Source organism: Ursus maritimus, unplaced genomic scaffold, assembly GCF_017311325.1.
Source record: "Ursus maritimus isolate PB19 unplaced genomic scaffold, ASM1731132v1 scaffold_32, whole genome shotgun sequence".
Classification (NCBI taxonomy): Eukaryota; Metazoa; Chordata; class Mammalia; order Carnivora; family Ursidae; genus Ursus; species Ursus maritimus.
This window is the reverse complement of record NW_024425786.1, coordinates 8,912,977-8,931,423: the sequence shown is the minus strand read 5'-3', so window position 1 is coordinate 8,931,423 and position 18,447 is coordinate 8,912,977. Positions and strand designations below refer to the sequence as shown.

The 18,447-nt window shown below is 49.2% G+C and overlaps 1 protein-coding gene across 1 annotated transcript in view; it reads right to left on the bottom strand.

The window, feature by feature from the left end:
• Positions 1-18,447, bottom strand: part of TNFRSF8 (TNF receptor superfamily member 8) — a 61,691-nt gene that overhangs the window by 19,916 nt on the left and 23,328 nt on the right. The window contains exons 4-8 of the mRNA XM_040645543.1: positions 13,347-13,499; positions 9,621-9,714; positions 9,103-9,272; positions 6,334-6,450; positions 3,730-3,954 (exon numbers count right to left, since the gene is read on the bottom strand). Of these exons, the coding sequence (XP_040501477.1) occupies positions 3,730-3,954; positions 6,334-6,450; positions 9,103-9,272; positions 9,621-9,714; positions 13,347-13,499 (759 nt within the window). The remainder of the gene's footprint in view (positions 1-3,729; positions 3,955-6,333; positions 6,451-9,102; positions 9,273-9,620; positions 9,715-13,346; positions 13,500-18,447) is intronic.

The window sequence follows — 18,447 nt, the reverse complement described above, 5'->3', positions numbered from 1 at the left end:
AGGTGGACCCAGTGCTCCTTGGGTTTCTCTTAACCTCTCCATGTATATCACACCTCACCTGTAGCCTTCCTCCTTCCTCCCTGGTGTAGTGACCCTCCCCTTTTCCTCCTCCTTTAAATCTGGAGGTGAGCAGAAGGTATTGTTTAGCCCCTATTTAGTCTGCCTGTGTTCTCTGGTAAGGGCCCATAGAAAGAGGAAAAAAAGAAAAAGAAAAAGAAACCCACTCTTACTCCCAATTTAGAACTAAAAAGGATATTATTTACCAGACTGAAATATTTCTCTTTAAATCCAAACACCTGATCCTTGGGCCATTTAAAGGAGAATGATCTTAGTCAGCATCAAGGTCAAACGGATTCTCTTTCTGTGCATCCAACAAGTACTTAAAATCAGATGAAATTCTCATCTTCATATTTGAAGTGTAAATTTCTTGTCAGCTTTTTATTTTCCCTAGAGTTCTTAACTGCCTTTCGTTTTCTTGTTGAGAAAAGAAAAATGTGCCTTCACCATATCATCAAGTTTTCCAAACGTATTATTCATGAAGTGTACTGCAATTCTTTCTTTCATTCCAGCAGACAAGACAATTCACTGGAGCCCTCCTCTATTTTTCTGTTCTTAACTGGCTCAATTGGTCTGCAATACAGCTGTCATACGGGGACTTCCCTGCTCTCCTGGGATAGAGTCACTGTTTTCTAGATTCATGGCTTTTTTTGTTTGTTTGTTTTTGGCTCCTCATTTAGCCAGATAACATCTGCAAGTAACTTTCTTTTTTCTTTTTTTTTTTTTTTAAAGATTTTATTTATTTATTTGACAGCGATAGAGACAGCCAGCGAGAGAGGGAACACAGCAGGGGGAGTGGGAGAGGAAGAAGCAGGCTCATAGCGGAGGAGCCTGATGTGGGGCTCGATCCCAGATCGCCAGGATCACGCCCTGAGCCGAAGGCAGACGCTTAACCGCTGTGCCACCCAGGCGCCCCTGCAAGTAACTTTCTAAGAGAGGACACATGAGGGGAAATCTTTCTGCCCTTTTATGTCTGAAAATATTTTTTTTCTGCTTTCAAACTTAATCTTAACTGAATAGAAAATTCTAGGTTCTGAACTAAGAAGGAGCTGATGTGGTCTGGTAGAGAGTACTCCGGGCTAGAATTCAGGATCATTGTGTTCTAGCTCTAGCTCTGACCATATGATTCTCTCCATCTATATAACTATGGGGGTAAGATCAGATCACGGTGGTGACAGGCTTTGAATTGGCCCTCAAAGACATTCTGTGTGGCCGGCACGGTGATCCAGTCATCCATCTCCTGGGTATTTACTCATGAGAGATGAAAACATATGCTTACACAGAGTTGTACAAGAATGTCTGTAATTGCTTTATTCATAATAGCTCCAAACTGGAAATAACCCAAAAGTCTGTCAACTAGTGAATGGATAAATAAATACATCTCTTATGTCTAGGTGTGAGTAATCTTCATTCATCCTGCTTTGCTCTTGGTAGGTCCTTTCAATCTAAAGTCTCATATTTTTCAGGTCAAGTATATAAGGAAAGTTGGGGCATCACTGTGGGGACAAGGCCCAGAGTACACAGTGACCAGGTCAGGAGGGCCATAAGAAATGGCAATGCAGAAGACCCAAGGCTTGGGATAGGGGGTGCACAGAGGGAATTATGGCACTTCTGCTGACGCGATGCCCAGAGAATAGCAGTGTCCCTACTGGGAGGGTCACACCAAGGTGGTCACCAGACCCCGGCTGGGGCTGTGAGGTTGCCCAGGGACTGTCTTCTCTGGGAGCACGACTGGGGCAGGGCACGACCAGATGTCCCCACCCCCGTGCTTTGCTGATAGACTGCACAGCAAGAGCAAGAAAAAGCAAATGCGGCTGAGAGAAGCCTCCTTCTTCCTGCAATGGCTCCCCAGTGCCCTCTATTGGCAAAATTTAACATCATGTTCACTAGGAGAATCACGTGAAGAGCCCAATCCTTTACCGCACAGCAGGTGCTGAAGGCGAACTGAGAGCTGAGAGGCCACACTTGGTAACAAGCACACATTCTTAAAGCCTTTTTTGGTCCTCTTCTCTCTTACTGTTTCTTCTTCACGGCATTCTGTTCTCTCTTGATGGATGTAACAACTTCTTGAATTTTTCTGTGGACACTAATTTAAAATTGTAAATGTCTATTCCTATTCCTGAAGCCATATTTCTATTGCCCCATCCATAGTAAGCTTTCTGTTAATGTATCTTGTTATTCTCCATCATGCAGCTGGTTTTCCTTATCAGCCTGAATAGCTTTCCTGCTCACTCGTATTTACTTCAAAAAATATACATATTTATTTGTATATTCCAGTAGCGGGTAAGGTTTCTTCTGCTGTGGGGCTAGCCCGGCCTTTCTACAGTGGGTCTCTTCCCTAAGTAGGAGGTCAGCCTGGGAACTCTGGGCCCACGGTGGGGGGTGCAGGCTGGCAGTCTTCACTTCAGGGTGACTTAGCAGGGGTAGCCTGTCAACAGGCTGTACTTGCAAACACAGAACCAAAGACGGCTTTACACAAGGTGGCGGTACCACACCGGCAGCCCTATGTTCCCCAGATATTCCTTCATTGTCTTTAACCAAAAAGCTGACCATTTTCACCGGAGGTTGAAAACTCAGCCATCATCCGTTCCAACTGGTCTGTGTCCGTGGTGTACCAGTGTCTCGGATTTTTAATTTTTATTTTCAAGATGAAGTTGCAGCCCACTGCGCTGTTCAATTCTCCGCTTCACTCCCATCCTTCATTTTACTTGACAGCTCTGAGCCCAGAGCCTCGGTGGGGGTCTGACAAGCAAGGTAGCTCTCACTTTTCCTGCAGCACCCATGGAGTGAATTCCGGGGCGAGCTGGTCTTCCCCTCATTTCATTTGTCACCACCCTTTCATCTGTTTTCTACCTTCTAGAAATTTCTTGAAATCTCTTGTCTGCTGACGAACCTCTTTTTTCCCCACCGTCGAGAGTTTATATTTTTTTTGCACTCTGGCAAAAGTCTACCATCCTTTTTTCTTTGTTTTCTCTCGTTGTTGTTGTTTTTAAGCAAGCTCTATGCCCAATATGGGGTTCAAACTCATGACCCTGAGATCACAAGTTGCACGCTCTGAGCCAGCCAGGCGCCCCGAATGTCTACCATCTTGAGTGGGAACCATCTTCAAAAATTTCATGTTGCTCAATCTTGAGTCAATGAAACAACCTTTCAAACAGGTGGAGATTTTACCAGCCCGATTTCAGAAGGAAGAATTCTTCAAAAATCATCAGAATCTCTTACCAAGGGGCGCCTGGGTGACTCAGTCAGTGAAGCGTCTGCCTTCGCTCAGGTCACGATCCCAGGGTCCTGGGATCAAACCCCACATTTCAGCTCTCTGCTCGGCGGGGAACCTGCTTCTCCCTCTCCCTCTGCTGCCGCTCTACCTGCTTGTGCTGTCTCTCTCCCTCTGTCTCTCTCAAATACGTAACATCTTAAAATTAAAAAAAAAAAAAAGAATTTCTTACCAAAATGCCAAATTTAGATTTTTTTAAGTGGTTTTTTTTTTTTTTCAGTAATCTCAACGTGGGGCTCGAACTCACAACCCCAAGATCAAGAGTCGCATGCTCTTCCAACTGATCTATCCAGGCGCCCCCAGATCTAGATTATATTCCGCTTACCAGATCTAACTATTAAAACAAAACCAAAGCCCAAACCTGACCTAGTTAACAGCTAGGGTTGAAGGTCATTTGCCCAGTTGGGGTGGAGAGAAGTTCAGCTGCAGGGGCACAGACTTCAGCCCCTTGGCTGAGGGCGCAGACAGCTTACCCTGGGCTTTGGTGACCATCCCTGGTGGGCAGGCGGAGTGGGGGTTACAGCGTGCACAGGAGTTGGTGGCTGACGTGGCACAGAACATACCAGCTCGACATTCGCAGACTCGAGAGGAGTTCCACGTGCACGGCGTCTTCTCCACCAGGTCTTCAAAGGGACACAGAGAAGGGTCATGAGGAAGGATCTGGGACGGCAAGGGCAGGGGGTCCACAGAACCCCCAGGAGAGCAGAGAAGCATTTGCCTGGAAGCAAACACTCACGTGACTAGTCTGTTGAGCAGATTTTGGGGCACGCTCAAAATAGGCTGAGTGAAAGAAGGCAGAGAGAAAAAAAAAGAGTATGTACTATATGATTATGTTTACAGAAAATGCTAGAAAATGCAAACTCTTCCACAGTGACAGAAAGCAGAATGATTGCCTGGGAATGGAAGCGGGGTGAGCAATGGTGGGAGGGAAGATAAGGAACACGAGGAAACTTTCTGGGGAAATCATTTTCCTTGATTGCGGTGATGGTTTCACAGCTGCATACATGTCGAAATGTACCAAGCGGCACACTTGGACATGTGCGTGGCACTGCACGTCAATCCTGTGGCAATAAAGCCGCTGAAAGAAAATAATCTAGAGAAGAGGGTGAGCGGGCATGGGTATAGATGAACCCACACTGGCCACTTGATCATTCTTTAAAATTGGGTGATGTCCATAACCATTCCTGACTCTATTTCTGAACACGTTTGAAATTTTCAATGATGGGGCGCCTGGGTGGCTCAGTGAGTTAAGTGTCTGCCTTCAGCTCAGGTCAGGATCTCAGAGTCCTGGGATCGAGCCCCGCATCGGGCTCTCTGCTCAGCAGGGAATCTGCTTCTCCCTCTCCCTCTGTGCTCTTTCCCTCTCCCTCTCGCTCAAATAAAAAAATCTTTAAAAAATATATCATTGAGTACAAGCAAGAGAGCAGTAATACCACTGAGTGTGCGTGGGGGGTCCTATTCTTAGCATTCTGCCCAGATTAACCTAGTTTGACCTATTTAATTCCTGCAACAGCACTCCGAGAGAGTACTATTACTGTGCCCATTGCAGATGAGGAAACTGAGGCACAGAGACGTTAAGAAACTTGCTTGTGTTTATAAGCTGCAAACTGGTAGAGCCAAGGTTCGAACCCAGGCTCTTGGGCTCCAGGGTCTGTGCTCTTGGCCCCTGTTCTCCACCCCACTGCTTCACAGGGCTTTCATCCTTAGAGCCGAAGGAATTCTCAGACCCAGAGCCACCTCGTTTCTCCAACCGACATGGTGGCTATGACAGATTATATTTTTTCCAAACACAGCCAGAGCAGTATTTCTGGGCCCCATCTGCTCTTCTAGACCTCTGCCACTTATCCGTTGAGAAGCTTTTTCTCCTTCCATTGACTCTAGTGGGATTTGTGACTGCCTCAAGAAGTAGAAACTGGCGGAAGTTACGCCACGTGACTTCCGAGGAGAGGTCAACAGAGGGATATGGCTTGTGCTCACCCCTACCCCATCCTTGGAATCCAGCCACCAGGCCCCGAGGAAACCCCCAAGTTGGCCACACAGAGGCCAACACAGAGGGCAACCGAGGCCCCACCAGCAGTCGGCACCAACCCCAGACCCATGAATGAAAATGCTTTCAGATGATTCCCGCCTCCAGCCTTCACGTTTTCCAGTTCAAACCCCAGACATCGTGGAGCAAAGGCCAGCCATCCCCGCAGCGCCCTGTCTGAATTCTGAGCCACGGAATTCCTGAGTACAATGAGTGGTTTTGAGAAAACTTGCTATGTGGCCTTAGTAACTGGTACGGGGCCCCAGTGACAACAAACAGTGTTCTTTCTGCTTTGGCCTCTCTTGACTTCAGCCAGGGTGTGAAAGAAACCTTGGACGAGGAGACATGATCACACACCCCTACTACGTGGCCTCTGTGAGGGGCCAGGGCCGAGACCAGCCATGGTAGTCGGGCGTCTGGGCAGCTTCCCCTGCCCTGCGTGGCCCTCATGGACGTCGGGGGGCAGCCGGTGGTGCTATGAGGCTGTGCAGAGCTGGCCGTGTACACAGCAGTTACCCAGTAAGTGCCCGTCCTGAGCATGCTCTAAGGACAGTGCAGTGACTGACTGACCAGAGCCCAGAACCTCCAAGCTTAAACTCTGGCCCTGCCACTTTCGAGGGCTTGTGGCCTTTGAAGGCCTCAGCGTTCTCCTCTGTACAATGGAGAGAATCATAATCCACACACCAGAAGATAGCTACCAAAAATAACGAGACGAGTTTGGAACAGGTAGGCAATAACGAATGTTTCCTTGCAAGAGTGAGCAAATGGGAGCCCTCTGAGAAGGACTCACCACCACCAACCCGCAACTGAGAGTGGAACTCAGTAAAGGCAACTGCTCAGAGATGCCAGTGAGGCGAGCTAGGCTCCTGAGGGCTGAGCAGTCCAGAACGAACTCGGGGTTCCCCAACCCCAGATTCTCGGCCAAGACCCCCTGTTCCCAGGAAGGAGACCCTAGAGGGGACAACGAGGCCCTTACCTCCAGAACAGGTCACACAGGCCTTGCAGCGGCCGTCCCTGTCCAGGTAGTAGTCGGGGTCACACTGCTTCCCACAGTCCGATGACCCCTGTGCGCACGGCTGCTGCGAGGTCGGCCCTAGGGAAGGAAGCAGAGAAGCTGCAGGCCAGGTCGCCTTAGCAGAGACCCCACCTCCGCTCCCAAACTCCACATGTGTCAGATCAATCTTTCGGAGGGAGTCCTGAGGCCCAGAGAGGGAAGGAATGTGTCTAAAGCCACACAGGAGAAGAGCACTCACTGCCCCCCAACTGCCCCCCTGCTTCCAGTCCCTTCCCTCTGCAATCCAGCACTGCCACTACGCCCTCTCCCCAGCCTCACTGCTGTGTCAGCATCCTCCTCAGAACTCGGAGGCCACCCTCCCTCTGAGATCAACGTGAGGTGAGGATGCCTACTGGCCACAGCTTCCACTCGGTGTGGCACTGGGGACCCAGGCAATGTGGGAAGGCAAGGAAAAGAGAAAAGCAGTAAGGCCTGGAGATGAAGACATCAAGCTGTCACGGAGAGATGGCGTCATTAAAGAGGACAGATAACCCAAAAGAATCAGCAGATACATTATTAGGACTAACAAGTGAATTCAGCTAGGTACTTGGATATAATGTTATGACATCAAAATCAACTGAGTGTTTGGGTCGATCCATATGAAACTGCTGTTTTGATAGGTTAGGCTGCCGAATATTGGCTAGTCACATGGTTCAAAACGTTTGGGTCGATCCATATGAAACTGCTGTTTTGATAGGTTAGGCTGCCGAATATTGGCTAGTCACATGGTTCAAAACGTTTGGGTCGATCCATATGAAACTGCTGTTTTGATAGGTTAGGCTGCCGAATATTGGCTAGTCACATGGTTCAAAACAATACCAGCGATGGAGAATTAGAACACAAAATACTGAAAAAAAAATGCCACTCCCATCATTGTCCGAAACATCAAAGACCTAGAGATCAAGCACAAAGCTATAAATCTTTCTACACAGAAAATAATAAAACGTTACTGGGAGAAGTGTAAGCAGACCTGAGGAAAATTAATAAAAATAAAAACGATCTAAATAAATGGAGGGCTTTGCCATGTACCGGACAGATACAGATTCGCTGTAAAGATACGGACTCTCGCTAAACCGAGCTAGATTCAACGCAATCCCAACCAAAACCCCAATATGACATTTTGCGGCATCTGAAACGTGGATTCTAAAGTGCATGCAGAAATGCACGTGACCAGGAGACGGCCCAGGGCTGAAGAACAAAGGTGGAGAAGTTGCTCCACCATCCGTTGTAACTTAACGAAAAACTACAAGGATCGAGACAGTATGGCATCCACGCAGACTAGGCGAAAAGACCAACGGAACAGAACGTCAAGTCCAGGATCACGCCCGGGCACACACGGACCTTTGGACACAAAGGCGGCCTGCATGACAGTGGGCAAGGACAATTTGTTCGGGAAAAGGTGTTGGTTCAACTGGACACCCACGTGGACCTTTCAACATGACCACTGCTCACACCGTACACAAAAGCCAAGGCAGACAGCGGATCTACACATGACAGGGAAAATGGTAACGATTCTAGAAAATAAATACAGATGTCTTCGAGACTTGGGTGGAGGAAAAGATATAAAACAGAACCTAAAAAGCACCGGTCATAAAGGGGAAGATGAATCCATGTGACTACTTTAAAACTTATTTTTAAGATTTTATTTATTTATTTGAGAGAAAGAGAGCACGAGCAGCGGGAAGGGGCAGAGGCAGAGGGAGAAGCGGGCTCACCGCTGAGCAGGGAGCCCAACACGGGACTTGATCCCAGGACCCCAGGATCACGACCTGAGCTGAAGGCAGATGCCTCACCCCACTGAGCCACCCAGGTGCCCATGACTACATTAAAATTTAGAACATCTCTTTAGGGGCGCCTGGGTGGCTCAGTCAGCTGAGCGTCGGACTACTGATTTCAGCTCAGGTCATGATCTCAGGGTCCTGGGACCGAGCCCCACGTCGGGCTCTGCGCTCTGCGCTCCCCGCTCCCCGGGGAATCTGCCTGAGGATTCTCTCCCTCTCCCCCTCCCCTTGCTCACACATGCGCACGCATGCACGTGCATGCTCTCTCTCTCTCTCTCTTTCTAATAAATAATCAATCTTTTTTAAAAAATTAAAAAACAACATCTCTTTAGCAAAGACACCATAAAGAGGAGGAGAAGGCAAGCCACCGGGTGGGAGGAGAGCTTCCGCAAAACACTATAGGATGAAGGGCCCAAACCCAGAATTATAAGTCGTCCTATTAAGAAGTCAACTAAAACACGGACAAACCCCAGAGAAATGAAAACATACATTCACGCAAAGACTTGTTTTTCATGGTTTATTACAGCCAGAAAGAGGAAACAACCCAAATATCCAAAGACTGGATAAACATGAGCCACCATGGAAAGCTAGTCAGTCATAAGCAGGAGCAAACAGAGTGGCCCCTCCGTCGCCATGGGAACCAGGAGGGCATCAGATCGACACCTGCTCCCTCACAAGCCCCTCCATGTCGCACTTAGGAGACACACAAGCAGTCGAACGAATGACTTCTTCCATGACCCACTCTGGCCCTCGATGCCTTCAGCCCCAAGAGACCTGGAGACCCTCTTCTCCCCGGACTGGGAATGACCACAGCCCAGGGCCCCCCTGCCTGGACCGCCACACACGGGTCCCCCGCCAACGAGAGGCTGTTGCCCTGGGGAACAACCCACAGCTTCTCTGGAGAGCTCACCTGGATCTGGACTGGGCTTCCGCACCGAGGAGGGAGAGCTGGGGGCCCTCGTCATTGTGGAATCATCTTCCAGAGTGAGGGAAGCGCCCCCTCCAAGAAGCATGGTCCTGGTCCTGGCCCTGGAGCTTGCTGAGGAAGAACCAAGCGGCCCGGCCCGGCGGGTGGTGCTGCTGAGAAGGAAACCAGAAATGGCAGTGCCATTGTCCTCAGAGGGCAAAGGGAGGTCTGTGCTCAAGGGCAACCATTTCTGCAGAGACCCTCTGCCCACAGCCTCTGGCAGCCCTGCAGTCAGCTCCTGGGATCAAGGACTGTGTCTTCTAGGCCTTTCTCTCACGTGCTCAGGGAAGACTGAGCACATGGTGGGGCCTCAAGTGGCTTGTGGCCTTGACAGAGAGGCACCCTGGAGTCCTGACACCCTGGGCTGAACCCCACCCACACCACAGCCAGCTGGGCTCCGGGCATCCGTGGGCCGGGACAGCCCCACGCCAAGTTCAGCTGGATGGGAGAGAGGGAGTCACCTGGTGGGAGCCTGGCAGGCTTCGGGGTTGGTGCTGCAGTCAGGGCTGGTCACTGGGGAAGGTGCCTCACAGACGGTGTCCCTCTCTGCTGTGCCTGCAGGGGGGAGGGACCGCAATGCAGGAGTGACAGACGTCACTGAGGAGCTTAAAGACTCTAGGCACAGATCTTTTACCACCACAACCCAGAGTTCGGAATGAACTGATGTCTGTGCCCGCCCAGTGTCCAATCCCTGTTGGGGTAAAGTGGCCCGATTTTCCCTGGGGAATACTCTCCAATCTCAGTATCTGTGTCCAAGGGCTGAGACGGACTCACATCCCTCCCTTCCAGGAGCAAACACAGACCAGGCTGGACCAATCATTCCATCTGATTCCTCTGACCCTGATGGCTGGTTCAGTGACAGGCACATGACCCAAGGCATGCCCGTGAGGTACAATATCAAGGTCTTGGTTTTGGGTTTTGAAATGTAGGAAGGAGGAGCTGTCTTTCCACTGGGGTTGGGTGGGAAGAAGCCGGGAGCTGCTGGTAGGCGTCTTACAGATACCTACACATAGTGGAGTAGAGATGAGATAGAGGAAAAGACAGAGCTCCTGGATCCAGCCATGCCTGACACTATCCAGAGCTAGCCCCAGACTCTGCAGTTACATGAACCAAAAAATTTTGACATTTTGTTACCAGCAACCCAAAGATCCCTGGAGAATACTGGGTGCAAGCAGAGTAAAGAGGAAAACACACAGCACTTTCCATCAGGCAGATCTGAGTTCGCCTGACACCTCTATCGCGTCCTCGTTGTGCCCATCACACTGTGTGATATATAGTAAATGCCGAATCAATAGCATGTCCTCTTCCCCATCTGGATTCCTGTCCTTTGCTTAGAAAGTGTCCCACACGTGGGATTATGATCTGAAGGTTTCGGGGGAGGCGGCGCGAGCAATGCGGATGTGTGCTTCTGAGTGTGGTGGGGTGATGAGGCCTGGCTCAGACGGTCCCTGCTCTGTGGTCTGGAGCAATTTACCCATCTCTGGACCTCAATTTCCTCAGCTGTAAAAGACGGCAAATTCCATCTGCTTGATGGAGTTTTGAGCCCTTCGGGAAAGAACGCCTATGCCAGCCGTTTCCATGCAGCTTAACTACGGGCAACTCTAAAGCAGAAACTACTTTCCATTCTACGGCTGGAGAGTTGCCCTCTGGGAGCACCCATGGGGGAGTCCAGGAGTTGGCCAGCAGGGCTGTCCCATAGAAATATGATGGGAATCAAGTATGTCATCTGAAATTGCCTAGTAACCACATTTTAAAAAGTAAAAAGAAACGGGAAGTTAATTTATTTAACCCAACAGATCTAAAATAGGTCAGTAGATAGTCAATATAAAAAATAATTAATGAGGGGGCGCCTGAGTGGCGCCAGTCTGCCTTCCGCTCAGGGTGTGATCCCAGGGTCCTGGGATCGAGCTCCGCATTGGGTTCCCTGCTCCATTGGGAGCCTGCTTCTTCCTCTCCCACTCCCCCTGCTGTGTTCCCTCTCTCGCTGGATGTCTCTCTCTCTGTCAAATAAATAAATAAAATTAAAACAAATAATAACTAATGAGCTGTTTTACATTTTTGTCTGCTAAGTGTTTGAAATCCAGTGAATATTCTACACCGACAGCCCATCTCAACACAACGGGCCACATTTTAAATGCTCTGTGGCCCCATGTGGCCAGTGGGACCGCTAGGGGCAGCACGGGTCCAGGGGCAGCAGAGAGCGGCCTCTGGCGCCACCATGTGGCAGTCGCAGGAACACCACCGACAGGGCCTCACTGGCTGAAACGAGAACTCCAGCTACTTTTCCCAGAGATCCAAGTTTCTGAGCTGGAAAGTCCCCCCAAGGCCTTCTAGTGACAACTTCACATTTCACCGACGGGAGACTGAAGCCTAGGATGGGGTGAGAACACGCCCCACAGATGCAAAGCTAACAGTACCCCTGGTGTCTGATGCCCAGCCCAGACATTTTCCACCCCACCCCCTGGCCCCGCTTGTGGCCCTAGATGACGAGAAGCATAACAGGCATGGTCTTGGCCCTCACGAAGCCACGGCCCGGGGAGGGAGGCCAGCACTGATCAAACCAAGACAGACACAAATGTTCATATCCATGTTTGCGAAGGATGCTGTGTGATAAGAGATCGCAATGCAGACATGACCTGTGACAAGCCATAGGAGGCCTCTTGAGGAAGTGATGTCTGGACAGAGAGCTGACTGAGGGAATAGGACGGAAGGGTGTCATAGACAGAGCGAACCGCATACACAAAGGCCTGGTAAGAGGGAGAAGCACCGAACGTCCATAGAACCGAAAGAGAGCAGACCATGCGAAGCCAAGAAAGGAGGGAGGCTGGCGCAGTGTCTGAGGCTGGAGGAAGGAGGACAACATGGCACAGGGCCGTGTGCAGGATCACGCCCTGGAACCTGCCGGCAGGAAGATGGAGCGGATGCCCTTTTCCCCAGTCCTCCCACTAAGAACAGCTAAACGGCTGTGGGCGTGTGACTAAACGAAGACAACTCTGAACAGCGGAGAGGAGAAGGCCTTGGAACACAAGGAATGGTGCAGTGGTGAGTCCCCTGGGTTTTCTCTTTGCTCATCTATCCCAGACGTGGAGCCAAATAAGCCAGCAGCCCAGAAATGCCAAATGGCGCAGCTTTAAAAAAAGAAGTTCCTCCAAAAATCTGTTCTCTTCTGCCAAAGAATCATGTCATTATCACTAGAGTAATGAGAAGATACTAAAGTGTTTTTTTAGCAGGGTGTGTGTGTGTGTGAGAGAGAGAGAGAGAGAGGGAGAGAGACAGAGAGAATCAGATTTGGTTTTGCAAGGGTGGCCCCGCCTGTCTGCCATGGGCAAGGAATGACAGGAGGAAATGGGGGTGGGGAATGGGAAAGAGAATTAGGGGGACAAATGCTATGGGACTGGGAGATGTGCTGTCCGTGGGGTGTGAGAGAAGGAAGGAAGGAAGGACGGTGGGGGAGAAGGTAGTAAGGATGGGGCTTTGGAAAAGGACCAGGTTAGAAGTGGTAGTGTCATGGCTCGGTGTTGGCACTTTTCTCCCCAGTGGGCGTGGCTCCCTCTGATTCCATCTCGCCTCCTCCCTAGCCTGTGTGGCTATGGCACCGCCATGGGGCCATGGTCCAAAGCCCAACCATTCCCCATGCCTCCCTTCCGAAAGGTGCCCTCAATACCACCCACACAGCATCTGTGCCCCTTACTTCCTTTCTGGCCATGAGCCTCCTTGTATTGTCAGAAAATTAGAAGCCCAGAGAGGGTAAGGAATTTGCCTGAGCTCACACAGCAAGTTGAAAAAGAAACCCAAGTTCTCAGCAACTCTAACTCCCAATGCCTCAATAGTGAGTTGGGGAAACCGGCCCTAATCCTCTGGGGAACTCCCAGGACAGAAACCTGAGGTTTGCTTCTTGTTTACGAGGCATCAGAGAACTTCTGCCCCGAGCCTCAAACCAACCCAAAACCTCGTCCAGGCAGGCCTGTGCCTCCGGCCACCAGGGTCTTTCTGAGCTCGGGACACAAAGTACAGGGAAGGGGGCTCTGCAGTAGGTGTGCCTACAGGATCTCGAAAGGAGAGAGAGGTCTGTCCAACAGGAAGCAGGAAGTGGGAGGTCGGAGGTCATCTGGAGATCTGGGGCAGTGGCGGGGAGAGGTGCAGCTAGGCCCAGATCTCGCTGCTGGGCTGAGGCTGGGGATACTTACCCCGGAACTGGACGACCATCCCTGGTGCGCAGGTGGAGTGGGGCTCACAGCGGGCACAGGAGTTGATGGCTGAGGTGACACAGAACATACCAGGCCGACACTCACAGACGCGGGAGGAGTTCCCTGCGCACGGCACCTTCTCCACAAGTTCGTCTAAGGGACATAAACAAGGGTCACGGTGGACAGAGGGAGGATGGGGGAAGGGACCTAGAGAACCCTCAGAGCCAGTTTGGCCCCTGATAGAAGATGCCGCTGTGGCCTCCCATCGGGCAGGGAGCTGGCATGCTCAGCCCTTCTTTCCAGAGTGTTCCTGCAATGGAGGCAAGAAGCCAGGCGGGGCCAATGAGGCAGCCTCCACTTCCCCGCCCAGATCCCCATTACAATTGTATTAAAAAGAAACTAATTCCCCCATTTTAAATGGGCCAAAAAAAAGACCTGGAGGAACCCTTAAATGCACATTGCTACATGAAAGAAGCCAGTCTGAAAGGGCTACGTGCTGTGTGATTCCAACTCTGTGACATTCTGGAAAAGACAAAACTATAGAGACACACTAGAAAGATCAGTGGTTGCCAGGGGTTTGGGAGGAGGGTCCTAAACCTAATACTCATGTCTGTATTGCTCGTAACAGCCAAAAAGTAGAAACAACCCAAGTGTCCATCAAATGATGAATGGATACACAAGATGGGGTATATCCATACAATGGAATACTACTCAGCCATGAAAAGGAATGACCTGTGTTACAACACGGATGAACCTTTCACTGCAAAGTAAAAGAAGCCAGTCATTAAAGGCCATATATTAATGGCTGTGACATGTCCAAGGAGGCAAATCCAGAGACAGAATGTAGAGTACAACTGTAAGGGAGTGGAACTGGAGGAGAATCGGAAGGATAGGGGCTTCTTTTGGGGGAGGTGGAAATTCTCTGAGGTCAGATAGTGGTGGTGGGTGCACATCGTGAGTACAATAAAACCACTGTATTGCACACTTTAAAATGGTGAATTTTAGGGGGGCCAGCTGGCTGTGTCGGTAGAGCTCGCCACTCTTGATCTCAGGGTCGTGAGTTCAAGACCCACGTTGGGCGAAGAGCTTACTTGCAAGAACAAATAATTTAATTTAATTTTTAAAAATAAATAAAATGGCAAATTTCATCTCAAGAGAAAAAAAAGAGAGAGAAAAAAAAAATCCCTGGTGTAAGTAATCGGCAAATGCAAACATCTGTGGAAAGCAACACAGGGCATCCTTGGTCAAAGAAATGGTGAAGGCTTCCTGAAACATGGAAGGCAGGTAGGATTGCATGGAAGAAGGGGACCAAAGCCTGCAGCCCAAAATATACCCAAGAGGGTTATTCTGGGAGAGGCTCTGGGGTGGGGTACTCCAGTTTCCCAGCGGGTGCAGGGCAGGGGCAGGCCCCGGGGAAGTGGGAGCCCCCAGCTGGGTCAGTCTCCCAACACTTCTCACCCACTTAGGCCACTGATCCAGAAGCCAAGCATCTCCCCCAGGAGATTCTTGGGTGAGGTGAGCGTGACAGTGCCCCGGGGCTGGTCCTTCGTGGGAGGAAGGGACCCTGCAGACCCAGAAGATCAGCCACTAAAGAACACACTCCCCGACCCCAGTGATCAGATACAATGTGCAGAAGGGTCACCAAGCACGAGAGAAAACCAGCACCAAGAGAAAAGATCTCCACAATCAAAACAGAACTAACTCTTGAAAAAGCAGATAAAAGAAAACAAAACACAGAACAAGCCGTTAGAATCAGCACAATTACTATTCTCAGCAATTTGCAGCTATAAAACGGAATCCAGTGGAGCTCAAGGAAGGAAAGAAAGGAAATTGAAACCATAAAAAGGAATCCTCTGGAGCACAATGCTGTATGCACCAATTTGTTTCATGTGGGCTCACAGAAAGACTACATTTCCCAGCCTCCCTTGCAGTTGGGTTTGGGTCATGTGACAGGATTCTAGCCAATGAGATCTGGACAAAAAGGATGGGCGCTTCTCCCAGGCCTGGCCCCTAAAACCATCCCAGGAGGCTGTCTCGTCTCTCTCTCTTGCTTGCTGTAGTGGCCCCAGAGTAGCCCCTAACTCTCGCCTGCACCCCAGGAGCCATCCTGAGGAGAGGGAAAGTCCTGAGAATTCTAGAAAATCAAAGAGAGAGTCCGACTGAGAGCAAACAGTTGACATCCCTGGAAAATTCAAGATAAAAACCCTCAGAGTAGCAGCCCAAACGTAGTATCACAGGCCTGGGCAAAGGTGGAAAAGGCTGCCGGACTTGCTAACTTTCAGGACGGCAGGCCCAGTGGAAATGAGCAGAGGTCCCACTCCTCTTTTCAGGCAGCAGGAGCTCTGGTAATGCCTCTGGCGGAAGGGAAGGCAGACCCCTGCCCCAGCAAGGATGATGGCGCCCAGCCCTGGCTGCACTCTGCCTCCCACCCAGGCCCTCCGGCTCCTAAAATCAGTTTCAAAAGTAACACTCAGGATTCCTCAAAAAATTAAACAGGATGACCACATGATCCAACGATTCCACTGCTGAGTACATACCCCAAAAGAACTGAAAGCAGGGACCTGAACAGATAGTTGTCGATCCGTGTATACAACAGCACTACTCACAACAGCTGAAAGGTAGAAGCGTCACAAGTCTTCATCAACATGAGCGGATAAACAAAATGTGGTCGAGCCATCCAATGGTGTACTAGCCTGACACCTGCTACCATGTCTTGAAGACATGATGCTCAGGGAAATAAGGCAGTCGCGAAAGATAAATATTTTAGGACTCTACTTGTATGAACTTCCTAGAGTAGTCAAATTCACAGAGAGTAGAATGGTAATTGCCAAAGGCTGGGGGCACCGTGCTAGGGAGCTAGCGTTCAATGGGGACAGAGTCATAGCTGGGGCAAACGAACAAGTTCCGGAGCTGGAAAATGGTGAGAGTGTTGCCAAAAAATGGGAATGCACCTGATACCATGTAACAGTATGCTTAAAATGGTTACAGTGATCGGGTGCTTGGGTGGCTCAGTCGGTTAAGCGTCTGCCTTTGGCTTAGGTCACGATCCCGGGATCCTGGGATTGAGTCCCATGTTGGACTCCCTGCTCCACGGGGAGCCTGCTTCTCCCTCTGCCTCTCTCTCTCATGAATAAATAAAATCTTTTTAAAAAATGGTTACAATGATCAATTTTATGTTATGTACATTTTACTACAGTATTTTTGAAAAGTAACACTCTGCCCCCAGCTGAAGCTTTGAGCAGAAAAGACAAACCAGAGCCCAGTGAGGTGGGGTGGGTGTAAAGGAGAAGCCACACTGTAGCAGGGCAGAAAGAAGACAGAAACAGCTGCAGCCCCTGCTAAGCTTAAGCGAAAAAAGAGAAGACGACCCTTTACATAGCAGTAAAGAAGGAAGGGAGGGAGAAGGGAAGACAGAAAAAGAAAAAGATCTAAAAGAGATAGAATACATTTTAGAAAGATAAAGAACCCAGTCTGAAACAAAAGCAATCCCAAGAGTGCTTCATACTATAAAAGAAGTTAATAAGAATATAAACTCAGCAGGACGCTTGGGTGGCTCAGTTGGTTAGGCATGTCTGCCTTCAGCTCAGGTCATGATCCCAGGGTCCTAAGATCAAGTCCCACATCGGGCTCCTTGCTCCTGCTTCTCCCTCTGTCTGCCGCTCCCCCTGCCTGTGTGCTCTCTCTCTCTCTGACAAATAAATTAAATCTCTTTAAAAAAAAAAAAAGAATACAAATTCAGAAAAGGAAAACCTCAAAGAAAAGAGGATCATTTAAAAAGGATGGGATAAAAAGGAAGACTTGGGAGCTAAAGAAAACAAACTGACATGCAAAGCACCACCAAGAAATCCAATAAATACGTTACCAGTGTCCTGGGAGCCCTGGTGACACCTGGGAGGCAAGCAGCAGAAGAGATCAGAAAGAAGACCGAGCTCATGACATGAAGAAAGCATTGAGAAAATATCAGTGAATGCAAGGTAAAAAGACGAAGATACTAATGCAATTAAAGAAGACAGGGAGAGGAGCGCTGGGTGGCTCAGTCAGTTAAATGTCTGCCTTCAGCTCAGGTCATGACCTTGGGGTCCTGGGATGGAGCCCTGCATCACCATCATCACCATCATCACCATCACCACCATCACCATCATCACCATCATCACCATCATCACCATCACCATCATCACCATCACCATCATCACCATCATCACCATCACCATCATCACCATCACCATCATCACCATCATCATCATCACCATCATCATCATCATCATCATCATCATCATCATCATCGGGCTCCCTGCTCAGCGGGGAGCCTGTTTCTTCTCCCTCTGCCCCTCTCCCCTACTCATGCTTGCTCTCTGTCTCTGTCTCTCTCTCTCAAAAAAATAAATCTTTTAAGAAAAGAAGAAGACAGGGAGGAAAGGTAAACACAATCAAACTTAAGGATAAGAGGCATCCATAAAATTAACACTGAGATATATTTTTAGCAGAAATAAAAATCCAGGTCAATTTCCCTGAAATAAAGAAGAACTAAATCTGCTGATAGAAAAGACATTCTATGTCTATGTTCCACCTGGCTGCCTCAGTCGGTGGAACATGAGACCCTTGATTTTGGGGTCGTGGGTTCAAGCCCCATGTTGGGTATGGAGATTACTTAAATAAATAAAAACTTAAAAAAAAGAGAGAGAGAGACAAGACATTCCAGGTACCAGGAAGAATTCTTCCCAAACAATTAATATCAAGGCATATTCTGGTAAGTTTTTGATCCTTAAGGATAATGACAGAATTATTCTTGCAGTCACCTACAAAGGGGAAAAAAGAAGGCAGATAGCAGACCCCTCCACAGCAATATTCACCACAAGAAGACAATGCACCAATGCCTACAAAGTTCTAGAGAAAACAGGTCCTAGGAATAATCATATACCTGTCCAAGTTGTCATTCGAGTATAAAGGCAAGAAACAGTCTCAAACACGAAAGAATCCCTTGAGGGATGCGCAAAGATGAGTCCTTCCTGAAAAATCCATAGGTCAGTGAAATCTAACCAACCAAGCAATAAATCAAAATGAAAAATTCAGAAACAGAGAAGCCATGGTCAATGTACTCGTA